Genomic DNA, 27,228 nt, shown 5'->3' with positions numbered 1-27,228 from the left:
ATAAGTGTTGATGGGTTGTACCAATAAATTATGGCTAAGTGCAGAGTCTTCCAAACTCTTCTAATCTTAAAAGGATACCTCAATTTCAGAAACACTGATTGAATGCTAAAGGTTGTTAGCACATACAGTTATATGTTAGTACATAAAGACAATTCAACTCTTACCTTACAGGGAACAACTGAGGAAAACATCCTTGTGTTTTAGTGTCAACAAATTTCTGGATCTGAAGCACTTGTTTCAAAAGATGTCCCTTGGAAGATTTGTCAATTTTTGTTAATACCATCTGTAGGAAAACAAATATTTAGGCATTAGAAATAAAGTACAGTTGACCCTTGAGCAACATGGGCTTAAAATGCAAAGGTGCACTTATATGCAGATATTTTCAACAGTAGATACCACAATATTACATGATCTGTGGTTGATTAAATCCATGGATATGGCGCTGCCAATATGGAGGAACCACCAATACAGAAGAACCTTGAATAGGAAGGGCTGACTGTAAGTTAAACTTGGATTTGCGACTGAAAGGAGGGTTGGCGCCCCTAATTCCCATACTGTTCAAGGGTCAACTGTTATTTCTTAATATACAGTTTTATACATTTTAGTTACAAAATTTCAGTAACAACTAGGTGACCTATGCCAAGTTTCTTAATCTCTTTGTACTTGTTTCCTCGTCTATAAAAATAAAAGCAATACCTTCTAAAGGAGTTTCTGTAAAGATTAAATAAATTAATATATGCAATATATAAAGCATACACTATGTATTTGCTGTTTCCAATGCTTTAACCATACAGGGCCATAATATCTTGGATTCAAGACCAGTGTATAGAACCCTGGGGCCATATTTGCCATTGCTATACACCAAATGTTTCATGTGATCACTATTTATTTTGTGGTCTAAGACACAGAAGTGTTATTAGCTTCATACACATAAAACTGCCAATTTATAATCATTTTTGAAATATTGAATTATTCTACCTTATATGTTAAATTTAAAGGAAAAATTAGAAATCAGGTTATTTGTAGGTTGTAGCCACTGTGGTTATATTCCAACTTAAATAAAGATAATACTCCAAGTAAGCCTAGAATTTACTAGGGTTAACAGCAAATATAATACTTTAAATAACTTACTTACTCAAAGACAATTACATACTAGAGAAAGATCAAGGTGTGATGATTACAAAATTAATTAAAAGGTAAAAACCTTGATGTATTTTTCAGAAGTTTTCCTAGGAAATCTCTATAAAATTAAATTTCTTGACTAATCATTTATGCTTTTCAGTTATAAAAATATATAAATGATTAAAATAAAATATAATGATCATAAATCAACTATACAGCATAAAAAATATTAATGGCAGGAGAAGCAGAAAGTAGAAGTCTTTCTTCATAAAGATAAATATGCTGATACCTAATTCCTCTATCACAACTTCTTTTACAAAGAAAAAATTTTATATTTTCTTAAAAGTTAAAACTGAAGAAAAAATATGATTTCACAAAATGATATCTATGATATCAAATTAGGAGTAAATTATTAGATTATCAATGAAACTGATTGGGGGCGGGGAGGAGCCAAGATGGCGGAGGAATAGGACGGGGAGACCACTTTCTCCCCTACAAATTCATCAAAAGAACAATTGAACGCAGAGCAAACTTCACAACTTCTGATCACTAGCTGAGGTCATCAGGCGCCCAGAAAAGCAGCCCATTGTCTTCGAAAGGAGGTAGGACAAAATATAAAAGATAAAAAGAGAGACAAAAGAGCTACGGACGGAGATCCGTCCCGGGAAGGGAGTCTTAATAGAGGAAGTTTCCAAACACCAGGAAACCCTCGCACTGGCGGGTCTGGGGGAAGTTTTTGAATCTCGGAGGGCAACCTAACTGGGAGGGGAAAAATAAATAAAACCCACAGATTACGTGCCTAAAAGCAACTCCCAGCAGAAAAGTAACCCAGACACCTGCATCCGCCACCAGCAAGTGGGGGCGGAGAGGAGCGGGCGGCATTGCTTAGGGTAAGGACCCGGCCTGAGTGCCCTGAGGGCAATCGGAGGGAGCTTTTGTGAATTGCCAAATTAAACTGTGGGACAGCAAAAGAGAGAGAGAAAATTAACCAGCCCGAACAGGCCGTTCATAGAACAAAGGGACCGAGCAAGTTCAGAGGAGCTAGGCAGTTGTGGACCGGCCCAGCTACGCCGGAGGCAGGAGGCAGCGGGGAGGGGAAAGGGGCAGGCTCGGCCCCAAGGACTGCATCCCCTACCATACTGCAAACAGGCCTTCAGTTTCTAAACAAAGACTTCCTGAGATTCTGGATTGTCAACATCCACCGGGAGGGTCGCAGCTAGACACAGGGCGCACGCACCCTACTGGCACGGGCTGGGACTGGAGCTGGGGACTCAGAGGGGAGAAGGCACACGCACCCGGGGAGTAGGCACACGCACCCGGGGAGTGTGCGCCTGTCAAACTCCTGGCTGTCTGAGCTGCTTGGACCGGGGAAGGTAAAAAACGCAGGCACAGCCGAGTCTGCGCTTTTGTGGAACACCCGAGGGCTGGAACCTCGCACAGCGCACGGCAGCGCAGGGCACAGCACACTCCATATAGAGCAGCCGGAAGCCTGAGCAGCATAAACAGGGAAAGCAGCACCAGTCCCTGCCGCAGCGTGACGGAACTAGCAACCTGAACAAGAGACCACCTCCGCCCGCCTGTGTCAGGGCAGAAATTAGGCACTGAAGAGACTGGCAAACAGAAGCCAAATAAACAAAGGGAACCGCTTCAGAAGGGACCGGGTACAACAGATTAAAACCCCTGTAGAAAACACTGACTACACCGGAAGGGGACTATAGATATCAAGAACTGTAAGCTGGAATGAGGAGCTAGCTGAAACTGAACCGAAACCACACTGACCGCAACAGCTCCAGAGAAATTCCTAGATATATTTTTACTTTTTTTTTAATTAAAAAATTTTTTTCTTTTTTATTTTTTCTCTTTTATTTTCTTTTAAAATTCCTTATTCCCCCCCCCCCCATTACTCCTTAACTTTCAATTTCATAGATTTTTGCGATTTTTTTTAATTAGGAAAAATTTTTTTTTCTTGTTATTTTGTTTTACTTTTTTCTTTTTCTTTTTCTCTTATTTCCTTTTAAAGTCCTCTATTACTCCTCTACTACTCCTTAATTTTCATTTTCATTTCACTATAACCTTGCAAAAAAAAAAAAGCCCTATTTTTAAACCAAACTTCATATACATTTCTAAAAGTTTTTGTTTTTGTTTTTAATATTGTATTTTTAAGAGTCTAACCTCTACTCTAGATTTTTAATCTTTGTTTTTCAGTATGTGATATAAATTTTGAACTTTTAAGAATCCAATATTCAGTTCTCATTTTTATTCAGGAGTGTGTTGATTACTCTCTCCCAACTCTGACTCTCCGTTTTCTACCTCAGAACACCTCTATTTCCTCCTTTCCCCTTCTCTTCCCAATCCAGTTCTGTGAATCTTTGTGGGTGTCTGGGCTACAGAGAACACTCCGGGAACAGACAACTGCGTAGATCTGTCTCTCTCCTCTTGAGTCCCCCCTTTTCTCCACCTGCTCATCTCTATCTCCCTCCTCCCTCTCCTCTTCTTCATGTAACTCTGTGAACCTCTCTGGGTGTCCCTCACGGGGGAGAATCTTTTCACCATTAACCTAGAAGTTTTATTATCAGTGCTGTATAGTTGGAGAAGTCTTGAGACTACTGGAAGAATAAAACTGAAATCCAGTGGCAGGAGACTTAAGCCCAAAACCTGAGAACACCAGAAAACTCCTGACTACATGGAATATTAAGTAATAAGAGACCGTCCAAAAGCCTCCATACCTACACTGAAACCAACCACCACCCAAGAGCAAGTAAGTTTCAGAGCAAGACATACCACGCAAATTCTCCAGCAACACAGGAACATAGCCCTGAGCATCAACATACAGGCTGCCCAAAGTCACACCTAACACATAGACCCATTTCAAAACGCATTACTGGGCACTCCATTACACTCCAGAGAGAAGATATCTAGTTCCACGCACCAGAACACCGACGTAAGCTTCCCTAACCAGGAAACCTTGACAAGCCAATCGTTCAACCCCACCCACTGGGTAAAACTTCCACAATAAAAAGTAACCACAGACCTCCAGAATACAGAAAGCCCACTCTAGACACAGCAATCTAAACAAGATGAAAAGGCAGAGAAATACCCAACAGGTAAAGGAACATGAAAAATGCCCACCAAGTCAAACAAAAGAGGAGGAGATAGGGAATCTACCTGAAAAAGAATTTAGAATAATGATAATAAAAATGATCCAAAATCTTGAAAACAAAATGGAGTTACAGATAAATAGCCTGGAGACAAAGATTGAGAAGATGAAAGAAATGTTTAATAAAGACCTAGAAAAAATAAAAAAGAGTCAATTAAAAATGAATAATGCAATAAATGAGATCAAAAACACTGTGGAGGGAACCATGAGTAGAATAACGGAGACAGAAGATAGGATAAGTGAGGTAGAAGATAAAATGGTTGGAATAAATGAAGCAGAGAGGAAAAAAGAAAAAAGAATCAAAAGAAATGAGGACAAACTCAGGGACCTCTGGGACAATGTGAAACGCCCCAACATTCGAATTATAGGAGTCCCAGAAGAAGACAAAAAGAAAGGCCATGAGAAAATACTCGAGGAGATAATAGCTGAAAACTTCCCTAAAATGGGAAAGGAAACAGTCACACAGATCCAAGAAACCCAGAGAGTCCGAAACAGGATAAACCCAAGGCAAAATATCCCAAGACACATATTAATCGAATTAACAAAGATCAAACACAAAGAACAAATATTAAAAGCAGCAAGGGAGAAACAACAAATAAACACAAAGAGGTTCCCATAAGGATAACAGCTGATCTATCAATAGAAAGTCTTCAGGCCAGAAGGGAATGGCAGGACATACTTAAAGTAATGAAAGAGAAAAACCTACGACCCAGATTACTGTACCCAGCAAGGATCTCATTCAGATATGAAGGAGAATTCAAAAGCTTTACAGACAAGCAAAAGCTGAAAGAATTCAGCACCACCAAACCAGCTCTTCAAAAAATGATAAAGGATCTTCTCTAGACAGGAAACACAGAAAGGTGGTATAAACGTGAACCCAAAACAACAAAGTAAATGGTTTAACGGGACCATACCTATCAATAATTACCTTAAATGTAAATGGGTTGAATGCCCCAACCAAAAGACAAAGACTGGCTGAAAAGATACAAAGACAAGACCCCTATATATGCTGTCTACAAGAGACCCACCTCAAAACAGGAGACACATACAGACTAAAAGTGAAGGGCTGGAAAAAAATATTTCACACAAACGGAGAACAAAAGAAACAGGAGTTGCAATACTCATATCAGATAAAATAGACTTTCAAATAAAGGCTGAGAAAAGAGACAAAGATGGACACTACATAATGATCAAAGGATCAATCCAAGAAGAAGATATAACAATTATAAATATATATGCACCCAACACAGGAGCACCGCTATATGTAAGGCAAACACTAACGAGTATGAAAGAGGAAATTAATAGTAACACAATAATAGTGGGAGACTTTAATACCCCACTCACAATTATGGATAGATCAACTAAACAGAAAATTAACAAGGAAACACAAACTTTAAATGACAAAATGGACCAGCTAGACCTAATTGATATCTATAGGACGTTTCACCCCAAAACAATCAACTTCACCTTTTTCTCAAGCGTACACGGAACCTTCTCCAGAATAGATCACATCCTGGGCCATAAATCTAGCCTTGGTAAATTCAAAACAATTGAAATCATTCCAGTCATCTTTTCTGACCACAGTGCAGAAAGATTAGATCTCAATTACAGGGAAAAAATTGTTAAAAATTCAAACATATGGAGGCTAAATAACACACTTCTCAATAACCAACAAATCATAGAAGAAATCAAAAAAGAAATCAAAATATGCATAGAAATGGATGAAAATGAAAACACAACAACCCAAAACCTATGGGACACTGTAAAAGCAGTGCTAAGGGGAAGGTTCATAGCATTACAGGCTTACCTCAAGAAACAAGAAAAAAGTCAAATAAATAACTTAACTCTACACCTAAAGCAATTAGAGAAGGAAGAAATGAAGAACCCTAGGGTTAGTAGAAGGAAAGAAATCTTAAAAATTAGGGCAGAAATAAATGCAAAAGAAACTAAAGAGACCATAGCAAAAATCAACAGAGCTAAAAGCTGTTTTTTTGAAAAAATAAACAAAATTGACAAACCATTAGCAAGACTCATTAAGAAACAAAGAGAGAAGAACCAAATTAACAAAATTAGAAATGAAAATGGAGAGATCACAACAGACAACACTGAAATACAAAGGATCATAAGAGACTACTACTAGCAGCTCTATGCCAATAAAATGGACAACTTGGAAGAAATGGACAAATTCTTAGAAAAGTATAACTTTCTAAAATTGAACCAGGAAGAAATAGAAGATCTTAACAGACTCATCACAAGTATGGAAATCAAAACTCTAATCAGAAATCTTCCAGCAAACAAAAGCCCAGGACCAGATGGCTTCACAGTTGAATTCTACCAAAATTTAGAGAAGAGCTAACACCTATCTTACTCAAACTCTTTCAGAAAATTGCAGAAGAAGGTAAACTTCCAAACTCATTCTATGAGGCCACCATCACCCTAATTCCAAAACCAGACAAAGATGCCACAAAAAAAAAGAAAACTACAGGCCAGTATCACTGATGAACATAGATGCAAAAATCCTTAACAAAATTCTAGGAAACAGAATCCAACAACATATTAAAAAAATCATACACCATGACCAAGTGGGCTTTATCCCAGGAATGCAAGGATTCTTTAATATCCGCAAATCAATCAATGTGATACACCACATTAACAAATTGAAAGATAAAAACCATATGATTATTTCAACAGATGCAGAAAAAGCCTTTGACAAAATTCAACATCCATTTATGATAAAAACTCTCCAGAAAGCAGGAATAGAAGGAACATACCTCAACGTAATAAAATCTATATATGACAAACCCACAGCAAGCATCACCCTCAATGGTGAAAAATTGAAAGCATTTCCCCTGAAATGAGGAACAAGACAAGGGTGCCCACTCTCACCACTACTATTCAACATAGTTTTGGAAGTTTTGTCCACAGCAATCAGAGCAGAAAAAGAAGTAAAAGGAATACAGATAGGAAAAGAAGAAATGAAACTCTTGCTGTTTGCAGATGACATGATCCTCTACATAGAAAACCCTAAAGACTCTACCAGAAAATTACTAGAGCTAATCAATTAATATAGTAAAGTTGCAGGATATAAAATCAACACAGAGAAATCCCTTGCATTCCTATACATTAACAATGAGAAAACAGAAAGAGAAATTAAGGAAACAATACCATTCACCATTGCAACAAAAAGAATAAAATACTTAGGAGTATATCTACCTAAAGAAACAAAAGACCTATACATAGAAAACTATAAAACACTGATGAAAGAAATCAAAGAGGACACAAACAGAGGGAGAAACATACCGTGTTCATGGATTGGAAGCATCAATATTGTCAAAATGGCTATACTCTCCAAAGCAATCTATAGATTCAATGCAATCCCTACCAAGCTACCAATGGTTTTTTTCACAGAACTAGAACAAATAATTTCACAATTTGTATGGAAATACAAAAAACCTCGAATAGCCAAAGTAATCTTGAGAAAGAAGAATGGAACTGGAGGAATCAACCTGCCTGACTTCAGACTATACTACAAAGCCACAGTCATCAAGACAGTATGGTACTGGCACAAATAGATCAATGGAACAGAATAGAAAGCCCAGAGATAAATCCATGAACGTATGGACACCTTATCTTCGACAAAGGAGGACAAAGAATATACAATGGAAAAAAGACAACCTCTTTAGCAAGTGGTGCTGGGAAAACTGGTCAACCACTTGTAAAAGAATGAAACTAAAACACTTTCTAACACCATATACAAAAATAAACTCAAAATGGATTAAAGATCTAAATGTAAGACCAGAAACTATCAAACTCCTAGAGGAGAACATAGGCAAAACACTCTCCAACTTGAATCACAGCAGGATCCTCTATGACCCACCTCCCAGAATATTGGAAATAAAAGCAAAAATAAACAAATGGGACCTAATTAAAATTAAAAGCTTCTGCACAACAAAGGAAACTATAAGCAAGGTGAAAAGACAGCCCTCAGATTGGGAGAAAATAATAGCAAATGAAGCAACAGACAAAGGATTAATCTCAAAAATATACAAGCAACTCCTCCAGCTCAATTCCAGAAAAATAAATGACCCAATAAAAAAATGGGCCAAAGAACTAAACAGACATTTCTCCAAAGAAGACATACAGGTGGCTAACAAACACATGAAAAGATGCTCAACATCACTCACTATCAGAGAAATGCAAATCAAAACCACAATGAGGTACCATTACACGCCAGTCAGGATGGCTGCTATCCAAAAGTCTACAAGCAATAAATGCTGGAGAGGGTGTGGAGAAAAGGGAACCCTCTTACACTGTTGGTAGGAATGCAAACTAGTACAGCCACTATGGAGAACAGTGTGGAGATTTCTTAAAAAGCTGGAAATAGAACTGCCATATGACCCAGCAATCCCACTTCTGGGCATACACACCGAGGAAACCAGATCTGAAAGAGACACGTGCACCCCAATGTTTATCGCAGCACTGTTTATCATAGCCAGGACATGGAAGCAACCTAGATGCCCATCAGCAGACGAATGGATAAGGAAGCTGTGGTACATATACACCATGGAATATTACTCAGCCATTAAAAAGCATTCATTTGAATCAGTTCTAATGAGATGGATGAAACTGGAGCCCATTATACAGAGCGAAGTAAGCCAGAAAGATAAAGAACATTACAGCATACTAACACATATATATGGAATTTAGAAAGATGGTAATGATAACCCTATATGCAAAACAGAAAAAGAGACACAGATGTACAGAAAAGACTTTTGGACTCTGTGGGAGAAGGTGAGGGTGGGATGTTTCGAGAGAACAGCATCGAAACATGTATATTATCTATAGTGAAACAGATCACCAGCCCAGGTTGGATGAATGAGCCAAGTGCTCGGGCCTGGTGCTCTGGGAAGACCCAGAGGAACTGGGTGGAGAGGGAGGTGGGAGGGGGGATTGGGATGGGGAATACATGTAACTCCATGGCTGATTCATGTCAATGTATGACAAAACCCACTACAATGTTGTAAAGTAATTGGTCTCCAACTAATAAAAATAAATGAAAAACAACAATAACAACAACAAAACTGGTTGGGGGATATTTGGGCTTTCCTTTTTTTTTTTTTTTTTTTACTATGTAGACTATGTTTATCAGTCCTTTGACTTCTCATAACTATAAATTATCTGTAATGTTTCAAAGGGCATTTGGAAACCCCAAGAATTCCATAACCCCACAAAGGCAAATAGCTTTTTGACTGGGAACATGGTTTGATTTGCATTAAACTGCAAAACCACTACATTTTAGTGGTTTTCTGACATTTTTTGAAAACAAGTTATAAGACTGCCATTTAATCTGAAAAACATACAAAACAAAATAATTGCGGACACCAACCTACCAATCTGTATTCTATTCTAGGGTAAATAACAGAAAGAACAGGTAAGATATTCTCATAAGAAATTTTCTTTTCCTTAAGAATATAAACATCCTACCTTTGTGTGCTGAAGCCTACTAAATTTTTGTGATGTTCTTAAATTCCAAATTAGTTTAGCAAATTTTTCAGTTGCAGTTTCATTTACATTCTGATAAGTACTATCTGCCAGTTCAATTCAGTTCAGTTCAGTTGCTCAGTCATGTCCGACTCTTTATGACCCCATGAAGAGCAGCACACCAGGCCTCCCTGTCCATCACCAACTCCCAGAGTCCACCCAAACCCATGTCCATTGAGTCAGTGATGCCATCCAACCATCTCATCCTCTGTCGTCCCGTTCTCCTGCCTTCAATCTTTCCCAGCATCAGGGTCTTTTCCAATGAGTCAACTCCTCGCATCAGGTGGCCAAAGTATTGGAGCTTCAGCTTCAACATCAGTCCATCCAATGAACACCCAGGACTGATCTTCTTCAGGATGGACTGGTTGGATCTCCTTGCAGTCCAAGGGACTCTCAAGAGTCTTCTCCAACACCACAGGTCAAAAGCATCAATTCTTTGGTGCTCAGCTTTCTTCACAGTCCAACTCTCACATCCATACATGACCACTGGAAAAACCACAGCCTTAACTAGAAGGACCTTTGTTGGCAAAGTAATGTCTCTGCCTCTTAACATGCTGTCTAGGTTGGTCATAACTTTCCTTTGCAGGAGCAAGCGTCTTTTAATTTCATGACTGATATCACCATCTGCAGTGATTTTGCAGCCCAGAAAAATAAAGTCAGCCACTGTTTCCACTGTTTCCCCATCTATTTCCCGAGAAGTGATGGTACCAGATGCCATGATCTTAGTTTTCTGAATGTTGAGTTTTAAGCCAACTTTTTCACTTTCATCAAGAGGCTCGTTAGTTCTTCTTCACTTTCTGCCATAAGGGTTGTATCATTTGCATATCTGAGGTTATTGATATTTCTCCCGGCAATCTTGATTCCAGCTTGTGCTTCCTCCAGCCCAGTGTTTCTCATGATGTACTCTGCATATAAGTTAAATAAGCAGGGTGACAGAATGCACCCTTGAGGTACTCCTTTTCCTATTTGGAACCAGTCTGTTGTTCCATGTCCAGTTCTAACTGTTGCTTCCTGACATGCATACAGTTTTCTCAAGAGGCAGGTCAGGTGTCTGGTATTCCTAGCCCTTTCAGAATTTTCCACATTTATTGAGATCCACACAGTGAAAGGCTTTGGCATAGTCAATAAAGCAGAAACAGATATTTTTCTGGAACTCTCTTCCTTTTTCGATGATCCAGTGGATGTTGTCAATTTGATTTCTGGTTCCTCTGCCTTTTCTACATCCAGCTTGAACATCTGGAAGTTCACGGTTCACGTATTGCTGAAGACTGGCTTGGAGACTTTTAAACATTACTTTACTAGTGTGTGAGATGAGTACAATTGTGCAGTAATTTGAGCATTCTTTGGCATTGCCTTTCTTTGGGATTGGAATGAAAACTGACCTTTTCCAGTCCTGTGGCCACTGCTGAGTACCAAGCTGCTATTAAAGAGCTACTAAGTAGTTTTAGGGCTTCCCTGGTGGCTCAGAGGTTAAAGCGTCTGCCCGCAATGCGGGAGAGCTGGGTTTGATCCCAGGGTCGGGAAGATCCCCTGGAGAAAGAAATGGCAACCCACTCCAGTATTCTTGCCTGGAGAATCCCATGGATGGAGGAGTTTGGTGGGCTACAGTCCACAGGGTCGCAAAGAGTCGGACACGACTGAGAGACTTAACTAACTAGTTAATTAGTTAACTAAGGAGTTTTAGCGAATGTTTCTAGACATTTAAAAAAGAAAAAACAACAACAAAAAAACAAAGAAAAGCATTTAGAATCACTAGATGAACAGTTTAGAAAACTTTGACTATAATTTTGAGAATTTAAAAGCTAGGAGAAGGAAAGGGAATAAAAGTACCACAGAACTTATTTTAATATTAATGGCTAAAAATTGAAAAGACAGTTTAAAAGGTACTCCTTTATTTTTTGAGGAGGAGAGATGTACTCATTTATTAAAAAGACAGACACACAGGGAACTCATATTTCTGAGTGCAAACCATGAGTCAAAAGAAACACTTACCACATAAGGTAATGCAAATTCTTCACACATTTCTATGGCAATATTGTCTGCTTTTTGAATTCCAACAACACTATCCACTAATAAAAATGTTCTCATCAAACTGTAGGAATGCAGAAATGAAGATTAACAGCAAAGAAAAATATACTCATTCATTTCCACCCCCCACCCCGACTTTCACTATACTAAGAAATTGTCTTTTGAAAAATTATCAGATCAAAATTTAAAAATTTCTTTAGGCAAAAGGACTTCTTAATTTACCATGAAGTCCATCCAAGTTCCAATAGGTCTCAGTGTTGGTTACGTTCAATAGCGAGACTCATTAACATTATTTCAATAGCATATATTGAACATATGACACTCTGCCTAGAACTGTATACAAAGATGAATAAGCCCCTTCCTCTAAGTGACTGAACTCTAGTGGGAGAATGAAACAGGGACCCAGTTAACTATAAGTTACCATAAAAGTGTCTAAGTCTTCAAATATTACTTTAAGACTAGCAAATAACAAAACCAAACACATTATATTTTGTATTTTCTTGTGTAAGTATTTTATCTTAGCTTCTATGTTAAGATACAACAGGTAAATTACTTACAAACACTTTTTTATACTTCAAAAGTTTAACATTAATTTTTCCATATATTGTGCAATGCTTGAAACATAGACCTGCTACCTGGCTACCTATGGAGACAAATAAAGGTAGTATTTATCGAGGCTGTGATATCAGAAGTATTTTAAGAATAACCAGAATTTACTGAAGTTTATTTAAATCTGGTAAACACCCCATTAACCAACAAATTTCATTTTAAAAAATAGCCAGCTAAGAGTTTGGTATAAAAAATTAATAAAGTCTGCTGATGTACTACTTGTAGTCTCAATAAAGGAAAACAATTGAATTTACATTTAAAATAGTTTACAGGAAAAAAAACTAAGCAGACAGTACATACCTTCCTCCGAAACAGTACAGAATATTATGAGAATAAAGTAAACTTTCTAGAAAAGTTATTTGATAAAACTGAAGAGTTCATCATGTATAGAATGTTCTATTCATGAAAACATGTTTAGGGGTTAAATATAAGAATTATAAAGAAAAAAAGCTTCTTACTTCTTTCGTTCTTTTAGGTAGGTTTCTACCATGTCAACAAAATCTTCAGGTGCTCTATAGCCATAACCTGGCATGTCCGCCAATGTAAAGTATTTTCCAACTTTGTAAAAATTAATTTTCTTTGTATGGCCCTGATAAAGTAAATGTAAATATAAGTTTCTTAAAATATGTCCTTTATATATTTCATGACTCAAAATATTTTCTGTTCAATCAATAATTACTTATTAAACACATAAAAGTATTCTGTATATAACCCTATGCAGATGACGATACAGGAAAAAGAAACAGAAGAGAAGTGGCTGGAGATAAGCTTAGATGATACTACTTCCTCCTTCCAATTCATTTTTTAAAAGAGAATCTATATGATTTAAGAACTTCAAATTCCATATTAGAAATATGCAGGCAAAATATTTTCAAGTCTTCCTATTTCATTAGTTCTCTCCCAGTGAAAAAGTTATACTGGTCTAAATAGTATGACTACATTAGTCAATATTCTCTGATGGATAATATATTTCCACTTTAAAGAATTATCTCCATTTTAAATGAATTAATGCACAGACAGGATAAATTAAATGCTTACTGTCAGTCATACAAGTTTTCATAAAAACTAGATGCAAAGTTTGATAGTGTAGCTAGAGTATTACTTGCCTAAAATCAATTTGAATGTTTTATTAGATGGGTTTGGTGCTTTCATTAAGCCATTTTTTAAAAAGCATGTACAACTGTAAAGTACTTGTGCAACTACAACTAATGTAAAGATGATAAAAATAGTTTATTCACGTGGTTTTCTGTCCACGGACAATTAATAATCAGAAAAGGAAAAATTATGACAAAAAACTTTAAAAGTCAACTGTTCAGAACTCAGGAGAGGTTTTATAAATGATGCTTAGGTTCCCAGGCAGATTATGTGTCTATCTATAGGAAAATAACTTTAGAATTACAGATTAGAAATGTCAAGAATACAGTTCTTCAGCCTTCTCACAGCAAAAAGGGAACACCCCTACCTAAAAGTGAGAGTTGAACTATGGCATTTGATGAGGCAGGGCACAAGGGAGTAAGGATAGGAGGGTTAACAAATGACTACAGTCATCAGAGGTAGTATCAGGGAATCAACTATGTGAAGAAACTGGGAGTAAGAAAAGATTAGTGAAGCCTCAGGGAAGGGTTCTAATGTAAGGAAATGGGGGCAGTGAGGACTGGGTTGGTAGGAACATTTTGCCAAGGATAGATAGGTGAGGGGACCTGGGGTGAGGAGAGGGTACCTTAAATATTGGTAGAGTCTGTATTATTGAAAAGGAAGCAGAAGAAATGAGAAAATGACAAAAAGCTACTATAGCAGACTGACTGGGATATTAGGCATATAAATTTGGCCCTGGGTAAATTGGGAACTGTCTGATTCGTATATATATATATATATATATATATATATGAGTTAGCTAGGTATAAAAGATTATAGGAGGAAAAAAAATACACTTGAAAGCTGTTTCCTTTAAAAATCAATGTAGAACTAGATGAGCATTCTCATAGAAGCAAATATAGAATGACAATGGAACAACTCTTGAGAAAAGTCTGTACCAAGGAAAATTTCCTCAAGATACTGGCCAGGTTACTAAAATAAATCCAGATATACTTCCATTTCCTTCAGAGAAATACACCGGCATTAATGAAATGTCTTACATTAGCACTTGTTTGAAAGAAATCACTTTTCTAGGAACTTAGCAATTATGGTTTCTAACCCCTGCCCCCCGCCCCCCCCATATTTATTAGTCATCTTAGTCAATTCAGAGGTAGTTCAGATATGTTTTAAATTTTGACATACCGGTTTTTTGGAGACTCTAACTTCAACCTCTGGGGCAAGTGAAAACAAAGCCTTTATTAGAGAGGATTTTCCAACATTGCTTCTGCCTATAAAACACACCTTATACAGGCAAAAAGAAGATAATTGAGTACTAGTGTATTGGGTTGGCCAAAAAGTTCATTTGGGTTTTTCTGTAAGCTGGTACAGTAAAACCCAAATGAACTTTTTGGCCAACCCGTATTACCTGTAAAAATCTGTAAATACTATTTAGCCTTGACTAACTATAAAAAAGTAGCTTATGGTTAGTCAACCTTCAAATTCTAATATACAGCTACTATATATTAAATGATTTCAATGTGGCAGGTACTGTTTTAAAAGCACTTGTTATTTTCTTATTTACTCTTTACAACATCCCTATGAGACAGATAATATTATAAGTTATCTGTCTCATAAACTGTAAAAGTATTCTCATTTTTTAGGTGATAAAACCAGAGGCAGAGAGGTTCAATATCCAGCCCCAAATTATACAGCTAGAAAGTGAAGAAGCTGGAAACTGAAATCCAGACATCTATATCTGTACCTGTGCTTTTAATTACATGCCACTCAAGAACATCTGCAACACTTATTATTAATTCCATATTTTCAAAGCTTTTTTAAGTTAACAATTACATGCATTTCAACAAAATTGGCTCTAAAGTCACTCCTGTTTGAAACCGTTTTCCCACAAATTCTCAAAGTACACCATTACATCATAATTATTTCTTTCTCTTGACCTTTCTTGTTCCATTTATGCTTTTCTCCTTTAGTGTGAGTGTAGAAAGCAACAAAGTATTTTTGAGACTAACTATTAATACATATGGCTTTGCTTTTTAAAAGCAAAATCACAGCCCAAGCCCTCAGTACCCGCAGGTGGCTGCGGCGCTCACCTCCGGGTGGCGAAGGTCCGGGGCGTGGTCCAGACGCACAGCCGAGGTGAGGTACTCGATGCGGTTTCGGGCGGAGGCCGTGAAGAAGCTCTCCGCCCGCGCGATGTCCTCCAAGCTCGGGTGGAAGATATTCAGGTGAAGGTCTGGCCTCGAGCCCGGGACGAAATGCCCATGGAGTTCTTGCAGCGGGAAGACCAGCTTCGTCAGCTGCTTGCTCGGCAGCCGTAGAACTTCCGTGAAAGCCTGGAACGCGCTGTAAGCTCGTCTTGCGCTCCCCAGCTCTGGTCCCATAGCAAACAGCCTGCAGACGCCCGGCCACAGCCGGTGAGCTGCCATTTTCCTCTTTTAGAAGTCCCACCTCGGGCCCTCATTCCCAGGATCTGAAATGCGCCTGCGTGACCCGGCCCCCGCTAAGCCTGCTGGGAATTGTAGTTTCTAATGGCCTCTTTGGTTCCCGCAGAGATTCTTTGTATACCAAGAGCTGGAGACTGGTGTTGCCCGCAGCGGGGGGGAAAAGTGGCTAGGTGCTTTTCACATTCTGGCCCTGACAACTGTGCCTTTGACTTGCATGTCGCTTTGGGGAGGTTGTTTAACCGTTTTTCAGAGCTGAAAAAACATATCTGGCTGTGTGAGCCCTGAGGCTCAAGAGAAGAAGACGACGTGTGAAGCTCTGGTGGATTTCAGGGCGCTTTACTCTTCACACTTTCTGGTTGTTGAAAAACACTTGCAGAAATGAAAAGGGCGGGTGAGAAATGTCGTTCAAAAGCACCTGGTTTTCAGGGTGCAGACAGTTCGTACTTCATTCTTCTTCTCTAGAGCTGCAGGAAATGTCATTAAAATTTAGAAAAAAAAAAAACAGTTTACACAGGTGTTCAAAAGTTGTTTCATTTAAGTTACATAATGACATCTTATTTTAGAAGTTTCTTAAAGCCAATCAAACTCATCAGTGCTGGAATGGGAGATAGAGGGACCGTGATAAAATGAGTATCTGAAAGATATTTCTACCTAAAAGACGATAGGTCTTCTAAAACCTTAGCAGCATAGCAACGTTAGCTCATGATCTCTTGAGCAATTGCTCAGGTTGTTCATTGACTATTTCAGGGCAGTTCTTGAGTTAATGTCACACAAAAATTAGTGAACAAGATCAACAACTTTGACTTTGTTGTTTCAGGCAACAAAGTAGCCTGAAATTGCTGGCGGGCTAATTTTTTGTTGATCTTTGCGATAGGCCTTAAGGCTTTCCTCCATCCCCTAGTCTCACGCCTCCCTAAGAAAACACTTTATTGTAAACATCCAGATGTTTTGGATATATGTTACCATATTTGTAATTTAACTCAAAATACTGTTCTAAAGCCTTAACATTTTTTAAACAATGTATTTGAAAGTCTTTCTGTATCAATACATACTTGATATAAATGATTGTTTTTAATGGAGGCACATTATTCCATTTATTTCCCCCATGTCTTATTGATCACTAATGAGGTTTTGTTGTTACAACAGTGCTACAATGAGCCCTCATAAAGAGAGATTTTTTCACACTTGTGGAAGTAGGACACATCCCTAGAAGAGGACTTGATTGGTGCATAGGTTATGTGTATTTCTATTTTTCATATTTCTGTAGAAAAAATATCTTTTAAAGAAATTGCAGTGGAAGTGAAGTAAAGTCTCTCAGTCGTGTCTGACTCTTTGTGACCCCATGGACTGTAGCCTACTAGGCTCCTCTGTCCATGGGATTTTCCAGGCAAGAGTACTGGAGTGGGATGCCATTTCCTTCTCTGGACTACTTCCTAATAACAAAATCTTATAGCATCAAATTAGGCATTATAAAAGTAGGCTATTATAATGTTGTATAATCATGCCATACATATTTGAACAAATTAAAAAAACATTTTTTAGTTCATATATTCCTGATTATTAAAGAGAATAAATATACTTTGTAAAAATCATGTTTAATATTAGATTATTCACTTTAAAATGATTTATAATAACCGTTTAGTTATTGAGAACATTGACCTTTTGTTTGTCATGTTTTAAAAATATTTTCCCCACCTTTTTTACTTTTGACTTTTTAATAGGATTTTGATTGTAGATTTTTAATTTGTAAGTGGCCAAACTGAATAGTCTCTTAAGCGTTCTAAGCTTTGTGTCATGATTAGAAAAATTTTCTAGGATTATAAACAAATTAACCTATCTTTCATTCTAGTGGTTTAAGTTTTTTTGCAGTTAAATGTTTCATACAATTGGAGTTTGTTTTAATAAAAAGAGTCTGCTAGGAGTTCAGCTTAATTTTTTTCCAAATGGTTAGCCAGTTGTCTCAACAATACTTATTAAATAGTCCATCTTTTTTTCACTGAATATGTATGTGGGTACATTTGCAGACAACTCTGAACTTGAGGGCTTCCCTGGTGGCTCAGTGGTAAAGAATCCACCTACAATGCCGGAGAACTGAGTTCAATCAGTTAGGAAGATCCCTTGGAAAAGGGAATGGCTTCACATTACAGTCTTCTTGTGTAGAGAATTCCATGGACAGAGGAGCCTGGTGGGTTACAGTTGATGGGGTCACAAAGAGTTGTACATGACTGAGCAACTAACACTTTCAACACTGAACTTTGAAAGTGCTTTCATATGTGCCATTTAATTTTTAAACTTAGGATCCCAGGTGTGGAAATAAGCCCAAGCATGAAAGACTTTTGCTAGTTCTTATAGGGTTTGAGAGGAACTCTGGGAAGCCTGCATGGGGCATTCATCGCCATGAGGTCTGCAGTCAGAGGGGGAAGCTTGGAAACAGGAGGAATTGGCGTAGGGGATAATCCCATTGTGGCGCTGTAATGGGAATCTTAGGGTGCACGAGGAGTTGTTGGGGGAAGCACTGACTGAAACCGCCGCCTGACCAGGCACCAGAGTAACTATTTGCATGAGTTATTTTATGATAGGAGGGCCTGATAAGGAACATGGAACTAACAAGCTACCATCAGCTGGAAGAATTTGGGTAGAGTCAAAAGTCAATAGGAGACACCAGTCCATATGTCCTATCCTTCCAGGGGCCTTCTCAGTGAAATCCATCTTGGCTGGGTGTTGCATGGGCCACCAGGAAGAACCCCGAATCAGAATGATTGGCCAGAGACAATCTAGAAACAAATCTCATCACCATAAAACCCGAGATTGTGAGCCACGTGACAGAACAGTCCTCCTAGGTTCACTTACGCTTCTGCTCTCCACTGGGTACACCTTCCTAATAAAATCCCTCCCAATAAAATCTCTCGCTTTGTCAGCACATGTATCTCCTCAGACAATTCATTTCTGAGTATTTGACAAGAGCCCACCCTTAGGCTCTAGAAGGGGTCCTCCTTCCTGCAACAGAATTCTCAAAGTCCAGGAATGTCAGACTAAATCAATATTGTTGGGGATCCAGTCTGGGGGCAGATGGATGTTGCAACAGTATTCCCTGTTTTCTGGCAATATTCTGTCTCTGATTGTGGGCAGCACCTTGCCAGGTGGTCTGTCTGGCTGAAGTTGTACCCTGGCTAACAGTTTTTAATTGGGAGTCAGAATCAAACCTCCTGGCTAGGCAGGGTGTCGTATGATTCAGAAGAGGATTTAAGTCCTTGTGGCGAAAAGGAGTGTGCATTAAGAAACCAAGCAGCTACTTAGTCAGCAGATTGCAGAGACCTAACTAGGATGTGAGAAAGGGCTTGAATTGACCTAGGGGCATCCCAGAGAACTGTGGAATACCCACCCTTGATCTAGTTCCACAGCACAGAGGTCAAGACATACTCACTAAACTATGGTAGCCCAGCAAAAGAGAAGTCAAAGTGTTAGTTTCTTAGTCATGTCTGACTCTTTGCAATCCCATGGACTGTAGCCCACCAGGTTCCTCTGTCCAATGGAGTTCTCCAGGCAAGAATACTGGGGTAGGGAGTGATTCCCTTCTCCAGGGGATCTTTCTGACCCAGAGATTGAACCCAGGTCTTCTGCACTGGGTGTGGATTCTTTACCATCTGAGCTGCCAGGCAAGTCCATGGTAGCCCAGGGAAGTTGATAAATGAGGCCTGTATTCATGGACTGTACTGTTCTATACTGTTTCCTGTGTAGTACTGTAGTGCATATCATTTGATACTGAGAGTGATAAGGCACCCTTGCTCAATTCCATCATTTGTTCATTCATCAAATATTCATGCTAGGCACTGTACTAAGTGCTGGAGATATATGATGGAGTAATGAAACAGAAAAGTTTCTGTTCTCATATGCTATGATCTTGAGATAGTAAGATAAGTAAATACAGGGTATATTGTTGTTGTTTGGTGGCTAAATCATGTCCAGCTCTTTTGCAACCCCATGGACTGTTCCACCAAACTCCTCTGTCCATGAGATTTCCCAGAGAAGAATACTGGAGTGGGTTGCCATTTCCTTTTCCAGGGGGATCTTCCCAACCCAGGGATCGAACCCTTGTCTTCTGCATTGCAGGTGGATTCTTTACTCTAAGCCACCAGGGACGCCCACAGGGTATATTAGATAGTGATAAATGCTTAGGAAAAAGCTAAAGCTGGGTAGGAAGATTAGAGGTGTATGTGTGTAGAGGCATAAGAATATTGCCATTTTAGTGTAATCTTCACTGAGAAGGTGATATTTGAACATTGATGTTAAGGAAGTAAGGAAATAACCATGTGATTTCTTGGGGGAAGCCAAGTGAAAGTATGAAGGGTCAGAGGCAGGAGTGTGTATGACTTGTTTAGAACAGCGAGGAGGCCAATGTGGCCAGGATGTAGTGAAAAGATGATGCTGGCAGTAACTCTAGCTATAACTTTCAAACTTTGGCTTTGATACAGAGAGTTAAAGTGAATGTATGCGTAAGAAATTTTAGCTGGTTGGCATCCCTTGTGTAGAGAGAAACCATCCACATCCACTCGGTGTGGTTCTAATGGGGCTATCACTAACAGAACTCCACACTTCTGATCACAGGAGGTGGGATTTGACCATACGTACACCGTGTGTCTTATGACAATAATGATTATTTGAGTAATGTGCAAGCAATCCCACTTGAACCAGTCATTATGTTAAAGTTGGACAGGCAGCTGGCTCTGCCATTGAGCCTCATGTTATAATGCTGGAATTGAGGCCAATACTCATGATAGGTGCTCTTCACTGCTATGTGAAAGATGCCTATAGTACTTTAAGAGGGAATGAAGCTGATACAGAAAGAAAAACAGTACTGAGAGATGGAGATGGGAGGCGGAATGACTCCCAATGATTTATGTTGAATATCATGTTCTCTGTCTCTCTTCTCTCCAATCACACAAGTCAATATGTTCCTCTCCTTGTTTTTACTGAAACTGATTTGACTTGGATTTGATGGCAGCCATGAGTCCTGTTTAACAGAGTATTTTAAGATGATATGTGGTTCCTTGTGTAAATCCAGAGCCATCAGACTGTCATGCAGAATAATTTGGGTGCTCTATGTAAATTTAAATCTATTATAGAGGAGTCATGATGAAGCTCTAGGGCTTAGAGTGCCTGTGCCTGCCTGCAGGTTAAGTCAGTTCAGTCGCTTAGTCATGTCCAACTCTGCAACCCCAAGGACTGCAGCATGCCAGGCTTCCCTGCCCATCACCAACTCCCGGATGTGACCATGCACATTAAGTAGGCCAAACTACAGGCCAAACTATTACCCTCCCTTGAAGTAACAGTTGAACTTTAGGAGTCTTAAGAATCTCCCTTCCACATTTCCTCATCCAGTGGTTACTTATGATCTTTGGTAAAGGCCAGTAATCTGGTTATGTTGTAAAAATTAACAGAGTTCAGGATGTGTTTATGGTCATCCTGGAAAAAAGTACCTTCTGTTTGACAGTTTAGGAGGTAGTTCACCACAAAGTTAACAAGATTTTACTATTTAATATGACTTGGGAAGATACTACATACTTAACACACACTCCTTAGCATCAACCTTTATTACTAAAACCAATCTGACTGAAATGCTGTAGTTGTACTGTCATATTTATCTAATAAGAATGGAAAGAACATGGGCAGAACAGTGGTGGGATCTTAACATTAGGACAGGATCATCTCAATTGTTCCTTGGATCCAGAGTGATCTCAATTTATGTCCAAGTCCTGTAAGTGTTAAGTTTAGGGACTCCATCTAAGATATGAAGAAGGCAAACACTGTAGGCAGAATCTGTGACATCAGAGAATTAGTAAGCACAGAATATATACATAGGTTGACTCTTATTCTAGGCTAGAAATGGTTTGAAAGCTCTAGCAGAAGCAAGGGCAGTGATTCTAGAAAAACTTCTAAACATACAGAGCTGGATTAGATTGCAGTGTCCAATTTACACAAGACCTTTCCCCACCATACTTCTCCCCTTGTTTTAAACAAAAGTAATTAACATTTATTGTTTGACTGCCAGGAATTGATCTAGGTGCCAGGAATCAAACAGAAAAACATGCTTACAATCTAATTTGGATCTCAAACTCTTGTATTAGGAAGATATTAATTTATGATGTTATACTCTCATTATATGAATGAGAATAACATAGAAGAACTTTCCACATGTAACTTAAGTTGGTTGAATTATAATAACTACTGTCTGAGTAAATGCTATAAGTTAAAAATGCATTTAATTATTTAAAAAATATTTCTGTGTAACAGCTGATTAAAAAATTAAATTAGATATCATCAAATATGTTGACAAAAATTTATGACACACATATATAACATGATTATGATTTGCCTACCTAATTTCCTAAAGGAAAGGAAAGTGAAGTTGCTCAGTCATGTCCGACTCTTTGCAACCCCATGGACTGTAGCCTACCAGGCTCCTTCATCCATGGAATTTTCCAGGCAAGAGTACTGGAGTGGGCTGCTATTTCCTTCTCCAGGGGATCTTCCTGACCTAGGGATTGAACCCAGGTCTCCTGCATTGCAGGCAGATGCTTTACTATCTGAGCCACCAGGGAATCCCTCAAAGCATAACCTAATTTCCTAATTAGGTTATAAATTGTTATTCTTGAAATTTATCATTTGACCATCATTCAAGAAACATACTTCCTATAGTCCTTTTCTTTGGCAGCTCATCAAATCGTTTAGTTTCAGTTTATATTTCATTAATATATCTCTAGAGAATGCCTCTAACAGAGGTATATTTTTTTTCCTTCAGAGAAGCTTTTTGAGCTTTTTTTTTTTTTTAAGGTTCTGCCTACTGCATTCACAGATTTCTCTAGAGAGATTTGTAGATTAAATATCAGACCATGATCATGTGTAGGAGGTGAGTTCTTAGAATGACTTGGGTTTGGAGGAGGAGGAGTATAGAGCTTCACTTCCTTCAAGGTTTTTTTTTTTTTCAGTAAAAACAGTTCTTTTAGGTAGTCAGTTGTTCTCACTTGCAACTTCGTGTTTGATCTCTCTGCCATACTAGTGCTTTTAAAATATATTAGACCTCTGCTCAGCTTGTGTTTTTATATTATTCAGTTTTTCCTGTTGGCAAAAAGCGTTTTGCTGTTCTCACAGATTACTGACTATATTTTAAACCTTATTACCTATTAGGCAAGATCATTTTGATGGGCAAGTTTACATTGTAGTATGCCTCTAATTTATATCTTCATTGTCTTACTGGAAGAGAACGGTGTTTTCTCTGGCATCCTGAGGCAGAGATGTTGAGAGAGATTCAGATAGTTTAATTCACCCTCAGGTAGATTATGTCAGTGGTCCCCAAAACCATTCCCCAAATTTGATGATTCACTAGATAGGCTCATGGGACTCAGCGTATGGGTGTACTCATGGCTATGATTTATCCTAGTGAAAGAATATAAAGCAAAATTGGCAAAGAGGAAGACCCTCAAGGTGAAATCTGGAGGAAACCAGTCATAAGTTTCTACAAGTCCTCTCCCAGGGGAGTTGCACAGGGTGCAATTAATTCTGCCAGCAGTGAGCCATAAAACATGTGTGAAATGTCCACCAGGAACATTCACCTGAGCCTAAGACTCCAGTGTTTTATGCTGGGCCAGTCCTACTGGCACATAGTGCTCATGTGACTGTGGTCACTGAAATTCTAGACTCACAGAAGGAAAGCAGATCTTCAGCATAAACCATACTGTTTTTACAATCAGTTTAGGTATAGTGAGCTCTTGTTATCATTCAGGGAAATTTTCCTAATCAATTTCTCAGATGCCAATCATATAATAAAGCCTTTTTAAGGACAGCAGTCATAACCTCCTATGTTAACTCTTTTCTGCACATAAATTAAAAGGTAAGAAAATAATTTTTTTAAGTCAGGATTTTCTTCTCTGTGCTTATGAGATTGTATGCTTATAGCAAAGCTATATTCCAGGTTCTGCTCTAAATGCAAATTATTTTTCTGGAGATTTTTGAGAAAGGTGGGATTAATGTACTCTAGTCAATTTAGTGAAACATAGCAAAACTAGAATGCTTTATACTGAAAGAGGTTATAATCAACATTGCTGTGCCATCTACTTGTCATGAAGTATGGGGACCCTAAGAGCAGTGCAATGAATATTAGTAATTGAATTAGTGATTGAACATCAGAGCCTAGGGTGACTGAATGAATCCTGGGGTATTTAGCTGCAGTTGAGTGCAATTAGGTTCTGGACTAGTCCCTCTAACCTCTGTACTCTCCTTCATAAGCTGGACAATAAATTGAAAAAAACAAAGTTTTGTGATTACTTTTAGAAGGATGCTTGGGGTAAAGGTATGAGGCAGTTACCTGATAGGTAGATCTCATGAATGGAGGGCATAGAAGGAATGGCTGAGCCTAGAATGTAATGCAAGATGGTTTTATACTGTGGGGTACCCCTTTACTGCCCAAACTACTACCAGCTAGGGCCTAGTTTACTCTTCTCCCCCTGATCTGTTATTTGCCAATGTAACTAACTGATTTTACCATGATAATATGAGCTTACAAACTTGCATTACAAACCCACAAGCCAAAAAAAAAAAAAAAAAAAGATAAAAGTAAAAAACAAATTATCTTGAGATTATCAGTGTGAACATATCTGGTGGACAAAGAATTTAAAACAAAACCAGTCAGTATTTACAGAGAGATGAGGGAGAACATGAAAAACATGAAACAGGAAGTTTCAAAGAAGAACCAATTGGAGATATTGGATGTTGTTGCTGTTTAGTCACCAAGTTGTGTCTGACTCTTTGCAAACCCCATGGACTGCAGCATGCCAGGTCTCCCTGTCCTTCATGGATCGCTCCTCACCCTTCATGGATCACAAAGGGGCTTGCATAACTCAATTGAAGCTATAAGCCATGCCATGTAGGGCCACCCAAGACGGACAAGTCATAGTGGAGAGTTCTGACAAAACATGGTCCACTGGAGGAGGAATGGCAAACCACTCCAATATTCTTGCTGTGAGAACCCCATTAACTGTATGAAAAGGCAGAAAGAGATACTGGATAGGAATTTATTATTTTCAAGTAAATATCTCAATGGATAGACTTGATAATGAATAGCAGAATGAATGTAAACCTCTCCCCCCTGCCCAAAATGGTGAACTGGATGATCAAGTTAAAGAAGGGTCTAGCAAAGCACTGGAAAAAGACAATAAAATGAAATATAAAAAAATTAAGAGCTAAGGTGGGATAGAAGAGGAAATGCTGGTATCAATTTTATTGGAGTGACTGTAAAATAAATGGAGGAAAGTTAGTACTTAAAAAAATAACCGTTGAAAAATTTCTGGAATGAAAGATGTAAAACCTTTGTTTGAAAGGGTTCAAATAACAGAATAGATGAAAGAAATGCTATACCTAGTCATATTAAGTTTATATTTTAGAGCACTAAGTGCAAGAAACAAATGTTAGAAATTTCCAGAAGATAAATTCAGGTCAACTACCAAGTCATAAGAGTGGGACTAAATTTCCTGAGTAGCAGCATTTTTAAGAAAATAATAAAAACGTTTTAAAAGTATTGGAGAAAATTAACATCAAGCTCAGTATATTTTACTGTTGACTAAATAATCAATGACCCACAAGAGCATATTTTAACTACTCAAAGCTAAAACTCTAGTTTAGATCACTTCGTCTTGAAGCGCAAGTCCAAGAAGAGTTTGTTATCCACTGAATGAGACAAAATGTTGTGCAGGAATGTAAATGAATACATTGCTTCTTCTTTTTTTTTTTTGGAATAAAATCTTGTTAGACAAAAAAAGAAAAGGAAGCTGTGCTAAACTGTATGCTTAGTATTGCAGATGATTTACACTCTGGCACAAATTTCCTTTTTAAAAATATCAAAACTGGTATCAAACAGTTTGTTGACTAGTGCTAGTTCAGGGACCATATTTTGAGTAGCCTGCTTGCAGATGATATTATGGGATGGGTGTGGGGTGGAAGTACACAAGACCATTGGAAAATGAATAGGAGCTTGGATATTTGTCTTGGCTTTGTGGTGGAGAGAAGTTTCAGATGTTGATAAACTTTAAAACTTTATAGAAAAAATAAACATAAATATGAATCTTGTTAAGTTGGGTTATCTACTATAAGAATAAAAATAGGATGTAGATTTTTCAAAATAGACTAAGAAAATTGAATTCTTCTAATGGAAGTATTAGAAAAAGATAAATAAAAATTAAAGGTATAGTAAATAGATAACTGGTAATAAGATGGCTGAAATAAGATCTAATATCACAGCAACATAATAAATGTAAATAGTTTAAACTAGTTCATAAAGGATGCTCATATTGGTAAACAACTAAAAAAAATGCAATAAAAATGCAAAGTTCAAATTCATTAGATAATTCTGTGTGTTGTCCTTGAGACAAAGTTTAAAATAAAATACATAGCATTTTAACTTCTTTTAAATTATTGGAATGGGGTGGGGCCAAGTCAGGAGGCAGCTAAGGTGATTAATATCTTGAATATGAGGAGCTTAGGTATATCAACAAATAATATAGTTAACTCAAGTAGAAAGAGAAAAGGAGGCAAAGCATATAAACTGTCAGTTTTCAGTTCAGTCATTCAGTAGTGTCTGACTCTTTGCCACCCCATGGACTGTAGCACACCAGGCCTCCCTGTCCGTCACCAACCCCCGGAGTTTACTCAAACTCATGTCCATTGAGTCGGTGATGCCATCCAACCATCTCATCCTCGGTCATCCCCTTCTCCTCCTGCCTTCAATCTTTCCCAGCACCAGGGTCTTTTCAAATGAGTCAGTTCTTTGCATCAGGTGGCCAAAGTATTGGAGTTTTAGCTTCAGCATCAGTCCTTCCAATGAATATTTAGGACTGATTTCCTTTAGGATGGACTGGTTGGAACTCCTTGTAGTCCAAGGGACTCTCGAGAGTCTTCTCCAACATCACATTTCAAAAGCATCAATTCTTTGGCGCTCAGCTTTCTTTATAGTCAAACTCTCACATCTATACATGACTACTGGCAAAACCATAGCTTTGACTAGACAGACCTTACTGAGGGGGAAAACTGAACTGTATGGAAACAAGAAAAGGGGTTTATGACATAATTACACAATGGCTTATGAATTACATAGGTTTTCTGACTCTTCCAAACATACATAGACTGGCAAGAGAAGATTCAGACTTGCATAATAGTAATTGAATTTGACCATCTCTGATATCTTAC

General features: G+C 38.1%; 2 protein-coding genes across 10 annotated transcripts in view; one reads left to right on the top strand and one right to left on the bottom strand.

Moving 5' to 3' along the window:
- Positions 1–27,228, bottom strand: part of GTPBP8 (GTP binding protein 8) — a 251,204-nt gene that overhangs the window by 177,575 nt on the left and 46,401 nt on the right. For 3 of the 8 annotated variants that reach the window (XM_070465921.1, XM_020879710.2, XM_070465922.1), the window contains exons 2-6: positions 15,640–16,457; positions 14,735–14,833; positions 12,916–13,046; positions 11,813–11,912; positions 165–283 (exon numbers count right to left, since the gene is read on the bottom strand). In XM_070465921.1, coding sequence (XP_070322022.1) covers positions 165–283; positions 11,813–11,912; positions 12,916–13,046; positions 14,735–14,833; positions 15,640–15,975 — 785 coding nt within the window. In that variant the 5' untranslated portion in view covers positions 15,976–16,457. Of the gene's footprint in view, positions 1–164; positions 284–11,812; positions 11,913–12,915; positions 13,047–14,734; positions 14,834–15,639; positions 16,458–27,228 lie in introns of those variants that run through there. The other 5 variants (XR_011487193.1, XM_070465923.1, XM_020879709.2 and 2 more) reach the window with 5 other exon arrangements.
- The window catches only part of CD200R1 (CD200 receptor 1), a 68,905-nt gene continuing 57,551 nt past the window's right edge, over positions 15,875–27,228 (top strand). For both annotated transcript variants that reach the window (XM_020879706.2, XM_020879707.2), the window contains exon 1: positions 15,875–15,963. The gene's annotated coding sequence lies outside the window, so the exon portion shown is untranslated. The remainder of the gene's footprint in view (positions 15,964–27,228) is intronic.

The sequence above is a fragment of the Odocoileus virginianus genome, chromosome 4, assembly GCF_023699985.2.
Source record: "Odocoileus virginianus isolate 20LAN1187 ecotype Illinois chromosome 4, Ovbor_1.2, whole genome shotgun sequence".
NCBI lineage: Eukaryota > Metazoa > Chordata > Mammalia > Artiodactyla > Cervidae > Odocoileus > Odocoileus virginianus.
The sequence above is the reverse complement of the archived record's forward strand: the minus strand, read 5'-3'. Positions and strand labels throughout refer to the sequence as shown.